The 11,000-nt window shown below is 40.7% G+C and overlaps 2 protein-coding genes across 2 annotated transcripts; both read right to left on the bottom strand.

Annotated features, from left to right (window-relative positions):
* Positions 1-2,233: 2,233 nt before the first annotated feature.
* LOC134405425 (olfactory receptor 14I1-like) lies at positions 2,234-3,265 on the bottom strand. Its single transcript, XM_063136670.1, has one exon. The coding sequence runs from the start codon at positions 3,263-3,265 to the stop codon at positions 2,234-2,236; it is 1,032 nt and encodes a 343-aa protein (XP_062992740.1).
* Positions 3,266-9,733: 6,468 nt separating this feature from the next.
* On the bottom strand, positions 9,734-10,684 carry LOC134405426 (olfactory receptor 14I1-like). Its single transcript, XM_063136671.1, has one exon. It carries the CDS (start codon positions 10,682-10,684, stop codon positions 9,734-9,736), a length of 951 nt encoding a protein of 316 aa, XP_062992741.1.
* Between the last annotated feature and the right edge of the window lie 316 nt (positions 10,685-11,000).

Genomic DNA, 11,000 nt, shown 5'->3' on the forward strand with positions numbered 1-11,000 from the left:
CAAGATCCCTGGGATCACTAACCACTTCAAACCACCTTGGGAACCTGTTTGAATATGAATCACCTCAGAAAATAGCAAAACCACTTTCCAATTTCAGGAGCAAAAATGACTTGTCTTATTTCCGAGCTAATCCAAGTCGAACCACTGATGGCTCAACCATATCTAGTGTAAACCAATTTTAGAACTGTAGAACTCAACTCAGGGCAGGGAACAGTTAGGTATGGAGGTGGCTCTAGGCCTTTAGAATCCAACTAGTCTAAAGGCTCTAGGCCTTTAGACTCAAATGTATACTCTAAGTTAGTTCCATTGACACTGTATCTATTCTAAGTGGAAGACAGTGAACACTTCTGAATCCCTATTTCAGCAGGATGCTGAGCACCAAAAGTGATTTGTAAACATGGAAGTATCATCTTGATTTTTTAGTCTGGGTTCTATTCTACTTTAGCTATGCTTCTTTGTCCTTATTTATGCCTCCATCTATGGGTGGGAGGGATGGAACTCTGCTTGACAAACGTTTGCCTCATTACGTGCCCCATCACTTTGCAATAAGGTTTATATAATACTGGTGTCGTTGTCATCCTCAGCATCCTCAGCATCATTCTGAGACAGAATATTAGAAGATGTTTATAGAGCCAGAGACATGGCAAATGACACCTGATGACTTTGTGCCAGTCAGACAGAAGACTGGAGGTATTTCAGTGGGTATGGAAGTTAAAGTCTTGATGTAAGTTTAATTAGAAGGAAGTCCTATACTTTTGGAGACAGGGATAGACAATTTTAACTACTCATGCAATGAACTATAATCCTATGTAGGTTACTCCAACTAAGCCCTATTGATGAGGCTTGACAAGTTCCTGGAGCACCACCCATCCCATATTACTCAAATAAACATTGAATTTTAATAGGACATATTACCTAGTAAGTCATAATAGAACTGCAGCCTCCATTTCGAATCCACACTATTTTTTATCACAGGAGAGAGTTCTGATAAACAGTCGTACACCCTCCCTTCTTCTTATAATTCAGTACAAAGAAGTGCTGGATACCTCGAAACATAGGTTTGTGACTTTGGATCACTGCATTACTCCCCTATTATGCTTTTGGTTGTTCTAATTAGCAAACCTTGTTGCCTGTACATTTCTTTAGGTGTTTACCTAAACAACTAAGTGTGCAACTAGAAATTAAATTATGATTGTCATTAGTCAAGAATTTATAATCTCATGTGTAATGTAGGTTGACTCATAAGCAGATTTAAATACCTTGGGAAGAGAGTTTCTATCTGAAAACTAGGGAAATTCAACAACAACAACAACAACAACAATAATAATAATAATAATAATAATAATCTGCCAGTTTAAGACCAAAGTTGAGATGCATGAGCAATACGTTATCTATAGCGTTGTCTCATATTCCATGGAGGTAGATCTCTCACATTTTGTAATATTGCTTCAAGCTCCACAAAGCCAGGACATTGGAAGATAAGGTTGAAGACTTAATAGACACAATTATAATTTCTAACTGCCTAATGTGTGTGTGTGTGTGTGTGTGTGTGTGTGTGTGTGTGTGTGTATCCATGAGGGCTCAAAGTGGTGATGGGACTGTGTACATTGGCCTGCCCAAATGTCCCCATGTATATCAGGCATTGAGCAGAAACTTCAGAAGTAGTCTTCCATTCATATTAAACTTAGTATGAGTAGAACATACCACATATGTGTGGACCCTGATAAAAGTGGGGCCTTGATTTTGTGGAATGTTCTACTCATGGAGAATAAAGGGGCAGAAACCAGTGTGCCCTGGGATGTTGGGGACAGGGCTATCATGTGCTGATCCGTTCTCACTTTGACACCTCATGCATTCTTTGGAAAGCATGAATAGGGACAAGGTTTTTCTTAGTCCTATATCCTTTCATTCTCCAAGGGTTGTGACTTCTGTTTTGCACCTCAGTCTTGCCTCCTGGTTTGTTCTTCAGTCTTGACTACTGGCTTCATCTCACAGCTCCTGGCCCTTCTGAGATGTCTCTGTCCTGACAATACATCAGGGAATTACAATAAAGCCAATTAGCTGTTTTTTGCTGCCTTTGTCCTGCCAAATGTTGGTGTTTACCCCTCTGTTTTTTCCTTTTACAACAGGCCTTTTCCTTCTGCTGCCACTATGGTGGGGGGGCAATGTGCCCCCAACCCCTGGAGGTTGCCCACCCCAGCATTATATTGCAATTCTCCAGACAGGGAATTTATTACACAGTAATTTGTATTGAAAATGCTTTGGGAAAAGTTGGTCGCTTTTGCTTGTTTCTTCGTTTCTTAAAAAAAAAAGCTGAAACCCCAAGTTTGTACATGAAATTGCAAAATTTACTTTTGCCCAAAAGCCTCCAAACACCTGTCAGGATCTCTTTATTCCTTATACTATAAATTATGGGATTCATGGAGGGAGGAATGGTTATATACATCACAGTAAGTACCAGACCCCTCTCTCCTGAAGATGTAAAGATAGGTCCTAAGAAAGCAGTGCATCCAGTGAAGTAGAACAAGAAAAGGACAAGGAGGTGGGGAAGGCAAGTGGAGATGGCTTTTTTCCTTCCCTGTAGAGATGGGATCCTCTGCACTGCTTTAAAAATCTGCAAATAGGAAATAATAATGAATGCAAAACAAGCTACAGCAAACAGAGTAGAAAAGAGCACAGCTCCGTCTTCAAGATCATATGACTTAGAGCAAGAGATCTGAAGAAGCTGTGGGATTTCACAGAAAAACTGGTTGATGACATTGGAACAGAAGGTTATTGCAAATGTGCAAGTGGTGTGCAAAGCAGCATTAAAAAGGCTAACAATCCACACACTGGCTACCATTCGAATGCAGGCTGTTTTGTTCATAAGCTGCTCATATTGAAGTGGATTGCAGATGGCCACGTATCGGTCATAGGCCATCACAGTCAAGAGATAGATTTCTGATGAAACAAAAAAGATAAAGAAGAAGACCTGAGCCAAACATTCAGAATAAGAAATTTGCCAAGTGGCCAATAAGGAATTAGTTATGGCTTTAGGGATGGTGACTGAGATGTAACCAAGGTCTACCATTGATAAATTCACTAGGAAAAAGTACATTGGAGTGTGAAGGCTATGGTTGAATGCTACAACAATGGTCACCAGAAGATTTCCGGTCAGTGATGTCAGATAAATGATGAAAAATGCTGCAAAGTATAGAATTTGCAGCTCCCAAATATCAGAGAATTCCAGGAGAAGAAACTCAGTCACAATACTTTGGTTGGACATTTTCTTCAAAGTGTTCATTGTGGTGCCTCTGCTGGGGAAAAAGGAGAAATATCAAGGGGGGATCAGAAAGAAGTATGCAAATAGAGCTCCTATGTACATTTTAAACCTCTAAACAGATACTAGTTCTACCTAAATCTGCTACAACAAATGAAATTCCAGTGTAACAATGTATGAAATATGTAGGTTTACTTAGCCTGAACAGATAATCTGTGAGCAGAGGATTTAGAACTGTTAAATCTGATGGTGCTTATCAAGGCCACATGAAAAGTCAATTAAAATTGGGGTGGTGAACATGTAAAGTTCATGAATGGGACACATTGGTGCTATTTTAGTTAAGGCAAATTGGTGGGGACATGATTTCACCTTTGTACGGCTCAAAATTCTACTACTTATAAAAATAGCACCTGTTTACCTAATAATGTGAAACTTGACAACCATAGATCTACAGTGACCTACGATTCCAAAGTGGTCTGATATAAACTGCTACACTACAGCAAATCAAAAAGTGCTGAAAATTGACAATTTTGACTTTTTACTCCAATCTGTAGCTCAGCATATCATATAAAATTTTGGTGAAAAGTACTGATGCACTTCATTCAGGTTTGTGGCTTTCACTTGTATGGTGAAGTTCTTAGCAGCAGTTCAAAAGGTAGCCAAGTTCTTGCCCTTAACTGGGAGAGATGTATTGTGGGGGCAAGCAGGCTGGTAGCGAAGCGAGAAGGGCTGGTAAAGAGCGGTGGAACAGCCACTGGAGCAGCACAGCCCCAGCAGTAACAACTCCTTCCCAGGGAGGTACTGCTGAGCCAATCAGCACACTGGGATAGAGCCAAAGAGGTGGAACCAGCAGAATGAGATTTCTCCTCTCTTCTGCCTCCAGTTCAGCTTGAGGCTCCCAAAGGCAGACCTCCCATGCGGCTTAAGGATTGCAGTTGCTGACTTCGGCACCCAGCCACTCCCAGTAGTAAGACGTCTTGCAATGGCAGAAGTAGCCTCCAGTGAATGGGGCTGGGAACGAATTTTACCTGCACACTAATTGGCAAAGACTAATTCAGTTGCAATATTAATTGCAAGATTAATTCCATTGTAAATAAATAGATCTGAACTACAAGTAAATTCTTTGTGGATGCTTAATTTGATAACATTTGTCCCAACATAAGTAGGTGTGATAGGCATTGGGCTGGGTCCATTGGTGAGGGGGAGTGGGATTGGGCTCCCGGTTCCCAAACCATGAGGAATCCCATCAGGGATCTTGGAGATGTGGTGCCAAGACCAGATCAGCATGGGGGCTGAGAGCTGGCCATGTGATGGCAAGGAATTCAAATTAGCGATCTGTGACATGGTGTGCCCCTGCCCCTTCCAACCACCACTAGTGTCCCTGGCATGTAGGCTAGAGTCTCTAGCCTTTAGTCTCAAATATATAGTCTAGGTTAATTCCATTAACACTGTCTAATCTGAGTGGAAGCCAGCAAACACTTCTAAATCCCTATTTCAGCAGGGTACTTAGCACTAAAAGTGATGTGTGAACATGGAAGGATCATCTTGGTTTGTAGCCTGGGTTCTATTCCAGCTTAGCTATGTTTATCTATCCTTATTTATGCCTCCATCCATGGGTGAGAGGGATGGAGCTCTGCTTGCCAAACTTCTCCCTCATAGGTGCTGGCACATGCCACAGCACTTTGCAACAATGTTTATATTATACTGGCATCATCATCATCATCATCATTCTGAGACAGAATATCAGAAGATATTTATAAAGCCAGAGACATGGCAAATGGCACCTGCTGACCTTGCATCTGTCAGACAGAAAGAATATTTTAACGACTGACACAATGAACTGTAATCCTATGTAGGTTACTCAGAACTAAGCCCTATTGAGAAGGCTGGTCAAGTTCCTGGAGCCCCTACCCATGCCATATTACTCAAATTAAAGTTGGATGTTGTTTAACAGGACATATTACCTAGTAAGTCAGAATAGAACTGCAGCCTCCATTTGGAATCCACACTCTTTATTTTTCATCGCAGGAAGGGTGGGTCCAATACACACCTCTATACCCTCCTTTTTATTATATTTCAACACAAAGAAGTGCTGCATACTACAAAAACTTGTATTGTGACTTTTGATCACTGTATTACCCTATTATTATGCTTTTGGTTGTTCTAACTAGTAAACCAGGTTGCCCGCATGTTTCTTTAGGTGTACACCTGAACAAATAAGTGTGCATCTTGAAATTGAATGACGATTGTCAATAGTTAAGTATTTATAATTTCATGTTTAATGTAGGTTGACTCGTAAGCAGATTCAAATACCCTGGGAAGAAACTTTCTATCTGAAAATTAAGGAAATTCAATCATAAAAAAAAAAGCTGCCAGTTTAAAACCAAAGTTGAGATGCATGAGTAATATATTATCTATAGCTTTGCCTCACATTCCATGGAGGTAGATCTCTCACATTTTGTAATATTACTTCGAGTTCCACAAAGCCAGGACACTGGAAGCTAAGGCTGAAGACTTAACAGGCATGGCCAGTCATTAGGGTTGATCTTCTGCAATAACAGAAAATGTGCTTGCTGACAGCTAGCCCTCTATGCACCCCACTTTTCTTCAGACTTTCAGTCCCAAATCCAGATAGGGAGGACGGTGTGCCTGTCACATGCAAATATGCCCCACATCCTGTTGCTTTATTGGCTTATGAAGCATGTGAACCTTGCTGTATTGCTAGGGGAACTTTCACATAAGTAGATGCACCCCTATTTGTTGCTTACATCAGAGGTTTACAATTGTATAATGATTTATTGAGACCAAGGCCTTAGCTAGACCTAAGGTATATCCTGGGATCGTCCCGGGGTCGTCCCTTCCTACTCCCGGGATATCCTATGTGTCATTTACATGAATAGGGATGACCCCAGGACAATCCCGGGATAAACCTTAGGTAAGGCCTAAGATTCACAGTATTCATTTTCTGGAAGCTACATTCACAATATCTTGTTTCAATAATTGTACATGGAGAAACTCAAACAATTAACCAGAAAAAAGAACCAGATGAAAATACTTACCTTCTATTTTTTTCCAAGCTTTGAGGTAATTTCTCTTTTATCCCCAGCGCTTTGTCTGCTTGTCTGTATATCCGTCTGAACGTTTGCTCTGCCACTCTAACAGAGCATCTTCCCTTTCAGTCTCTCTATACATCTGTATTTCAGATTCTCATGTCAATGAAGCATGAGCAATACATTATCTATAGCTTTGTCTCACCTTCCATGGAGGTAGATCTCTCACATATTGTAATTTTTCTCTCTGACTTCCCACTTATCTAGGCCTGTGTACGGGCTTTTGTACATTATTCCTCGGCTAAAGTGCTCAATTGCCTACTGAGTTATCCACTCATCTAGTTCTACTGAGATGCAGATATGTGGATGCAGCAGGTTCCAAGGTAAAATAGTATGAGAACGATTTATACATATCTTTTCTAGTTGGGTCATTAAGATATGGTCACAGGAGCCCAATCAAGCATATCAGCAGTGGCCCTGAGGAAAACAAAATGACATTAGATGGCTAGAGAGTTCAACCATGGGGAAATAGAATCAAATTATTGGCTCAAATTTGTGTTAGGCCTCACTGGGCTTCAGAGCTGGAATCTGTTTTACATAATATGATTTAGCCCTCAAACCAATGAAGCTAGAAGAGGTTAAAGAGCTTCTGAGATGGTGCAGAGTGTGTTCCTCATTAGACTTAGGCCTTAGCTAGACCTAAGGTTTCTCCAGGGATTATCCCGGGGTCATCCCTGCCTCGTCCTGGGATATCCTGTGTGTCATTTACATGAACAGGGATGACCCCAGGATGATCCTGGGATAAACCTTAGGTCTAGCTAAGGCCATAGTAGCTCGAGAGAGCCCCGCTTACCAGGGTTTCAGGGTGTGAGTTTGAAACCTCAGTAACACTTTTTGTTTTGTTTTTAGAAATTAAGGTCTGCAAATGGGCAACATAAATATAAGATAGTGACACACTGCACAAAATTAGAAGATGAATCCTTTTGGGTTGGTTAATTTGTGGAAGGGCTAGAATGCTGTGTTATTAGAACCATTTCTATTGCTGCTGGAGCTTTTTCAAAAATAAAAACCCAATGCAAATTTTTAATAAATACTGAAAATAGGTGAATCCACAATATAATGAGGAAAGAACACTGGGATTTATGGAGGTATGAGCTGAAATTCATTTGTTGTTATTGAAATAATTTATTAAATGTCTTTCCAATGCTCAAAGCGGTGTGTATGCCTACACACGGAGAGAGAGAAAACCTTCCTGCAAAAAGGAACATCAAAAAAGCACCAATAAAACAAACAAAGTTAGCCAGCTGAACTGAAGTCCAAAAGAAGGGATACATTCTGTTAAACATTTTGTGGTTAAGCAGTATGGTTTAGCGTGTTGTCTGAATGGGGCCATTTTGCTCCCCTCCAGAAGGCCAATAGAGATACACACACACACAGCCTGTGGTCAATTGAGGTTACCCCATTTCTTTCTTACTCTAACAGTTCCTACCTGACACAAAACTGGAACTCTTGTATTAGCAGAAAACTGAAGTTCACCAGAGGGAAGGGGAAACTGTATGCTGAACCAGATGTTGTTGGACCAACTCCCATTAGTTAAAGCCACCCTGGCTAATGGTCAAGGATTATGAGAGTTGTACTCCAACAACATCTGGAGGGCCACAAATTCCCCACCCCTGATATATTTTGTAATGGCTACTTAAAACTTAACTTACGTTAGTACAAACTACATGAAGATTAGGTTGCAATTTAGTTTCACAGTCAACTGTAGTCAACTGACTACAAGATATAGCAAAATTCATCTACTTGTCATCCCAAGGAATGGCTTGCCCCCTGCCTGTAGGTTGTGGGAATGACTGGGTTGCCTTGGCCCCTCCTGAGAGGAAACATAACATAGAAAGAGAACTGGCAAGTGAGCCGAGAAGACCTTCTGTGGGAGAGTGGGGGCATACGTGTATAAATTGGCCCCACTTCCCTTGCAGCATCTTCCACTTCAGTTGTAGTTTCCCACCTTCCCACCCTAGTTTGTGAGAGTGTAGGTCAGGCTACACACCTAGGCTGAGTAAGAATTTATGGGGATTGGCCTTGGGACTGGGCCCTTTTTCTTGTATAGTGCATACTCAGACATCAGGGGAAGGGAGTCACAGCAATCTGGTTTGATTCAGGTAATTTGATTGGCTAAGCCCTAATGGGGTGTTATGAACAACTAGTAGCACAGTGAAGCTTGGATTGGAAAAGAGGAATATACTGGTGAGCACTTTGAGGCTTCGGTGTGATGAAGAAAGCCTTCCTCCAATCAACTTCTCAAGCATTACTACCAGAAGTGAAATGAGCAGGAAGCCATTGGGGCCCGGCTGTCGTAATAGCAGCCAGCATTTACTGCGATGAAGCTAGTTTTTTCTGTACCCCTTTAAACATGCATGGACAATTACAAACTAGATGGGACAGGATGCTCTTAATCTTGGAGGTAGCATGAGACATTTTTTTTCCAAACAACTCACCTAAGTACCAGTAGCCCACATGGGGGATTGTTAATGTCTGAGCAAATGTGGAAATAGATAATGTCTGATTTGCCATGTAGCCTGAGCTTACAAGCAGCTGATTCTACAGATTGGTAGAATTTCCTGAGGTTCAGATGTTTAAAGAGTTACCACTCAGTTAAGGGAACAAAAGTGGTGTAACTACGGCATGAGATGCAAACACAGTTATCTATTCTAACTTCCATATATATATATATATATATATATATATATATATATATATATCTCCATGATTGCTCATAGTGATAATGGGGCCCCATGAAGCCCCTACCCCTTCATTCACTGACTTCCTTGCATTGAGCAGGAGCATCAAAAGCAGTCATCTATTCATGTTAAATTTAGCATGAGTAGAAAATACCATGTATGTGCGGATCCTGATAAAACAGGGTGCTTGATTTTGTGGAAAGTTCTACTCATAGAGAATGAAGGTGAAGACACAAGTGTGCACAGTGCTGTTCCCTCCCTACTTTGAGACATCATTCATTCTTTGGAAAGCATGAATAGAGAAAAGGTTTTCCTCAGTTACTCCTGTATCCTTTGCTTGCCCCTGGGTCCTGACTTCTCGCTTGTACCTCAATCCTACCTCTTGACTACAATAAAGTTAATTAGCTGCTTTTATCTGCATGTACCCAACAAATTTTGGTGGCCACCCCTTTTTTCATTTTAAAACCAGCCTTTTCTTTCTGCTGGCACTATGGTGGGGGAAGGGGTGTGGCTCCTGGTGGGGTCCAGGGGGTCAATGTCCCCTAACCCCTGGAGGTTGCCCACTCCTGCGTTATATTGTAATTCTCCAGACAGGGAATTTATTACACAATGGTTTGTATTGAGAATGCTTTGGGAAAAGTGGTCCATTTCTGATTCTTCCTTTGTTTCTTTAATCAAAAAGCTTAAACCCAAAGTATGTAATTGAAAGTGAAAAATTTACTTTTACCCAAAAGCCTCCAAACAGCTGTCAGGATCTCTTTATTCCTTATACTATAAATTATGGGATTCATGATAGGGGGGATGATTGTGTACATCACAGTAAGTACAAGACCTATATCTCCTGAAGATGTAAATATAGGGGCCAAATAAGCAATGAGTCCAGTGAAGTAGAACAAGAAAAGGACTAGGAGGTGGGGAAAGCAAGTAGATATGGCTTTTTTCCTTCCCTGTATAGACGGGATCTTCTGCACTGCTTTAAAAATCTGTAAATAGGAAATGATTATGAATGCAAAACAACCAACACCAAACAAGATACAAAAGATTAAAGCTCCTTCTTCAGGAACATATGACTTAGAGCAAGAGATCTGAAGAAGCTGTGGGATTTCACAGAAAAACTGGTTGATGACATTGGAGCAGAAGGTTATTGCAAATGTGCAACTGGTGTGCAAAACAGAATAAAAAAGGCTTACAATCCACACACTGGCTACCATTTGAATGCAAGCTGTTTTGGTCATATGTTGCTCATATTGCAGCGGGTTGCAGATGGCCACATATCGGTCATAGGCCATAAGAGTCAAGAGAAAAAATTCTGATGAAACAAAAAAGACAAAGAAGAAGACCTGAGCCACACATTCAGGGTAAGAAATTTGCCAAGTGGCCGATAAGGAATTAATTATGGCTTTGGGGACAGTGACTGAGATGTAACCAAGGTCAACCATTGATAAATTCATTATGAAAAAGTACATTGGAGTGTGAAGGCTGTGGTTGAATGCTACAACCATGATCACCAGAAGATTTCCAGTCAGTCCTGAGAGATAAATAATAAAAAACGCTGCAAAGTATAAAATTTGCAGCTCCCAAATTTCAGAGAATTCCAGGAGAATAAACTCAGTCACAATACTTTGGTTGGACATTTTCTTCAGTGTGCTTCCTTTGCTGGAGAAAAAAGGGAGAAATATAAAGAGAGTGATCAGGAAAAAAAGTATTTCAAAAAAAGCTCCTTTGTACAATTAAAACTCTAAATAGATATTAGTTCTATGTAAATCTGCTTACCCTGAACAGAAAAGGAAGAGAGCAGAGGATTTAGAACTGCTGAATTCGATGGTGCTTCTTCAAGCCCAATTCTTCTTTTGGGACATGAAAAGGCAATTAAAATTGGGGTGATGCCCATGTGAAGTTTATTTAAATGCACACATGAGTGCTGCTTTAGTTCAGACACAATTTCACTTT

The sequence above is a fragment of the Elgaria multicarinata genome, chromosome 11 (genome assembly GCF_023053635.1).
Source record: "Elgaria multicarinata webbii isolate HBS135686 ecotype San Diego chromosome 11, rElgMul1.1.pri, whole genome shotgun sequence".
NCBI lineage: Eukaryota > Metazoa > Chordata > Lepidosauria > Squamata > Anguidae > Elgaria > Elgaria multicarinata.

What these genes read in the sequence shown, in the direction of transcription:
- LOC134405425 (XM_063136670.1), bottom strand. Translation starts at nt 3,265, where the DNA reads ATGTCCAACCAAAGTATTGTGACTGAGTTTCTTCTCCTGGAATTCTCT.
- LOC134405426 (XM_063136671.1), bottom strand. Translation starts at nt 10,684, where the DNA reads ATGTCCAACCAAAGTATTGTGACTGAGTTTATTCTCCTGGAATTCTCT.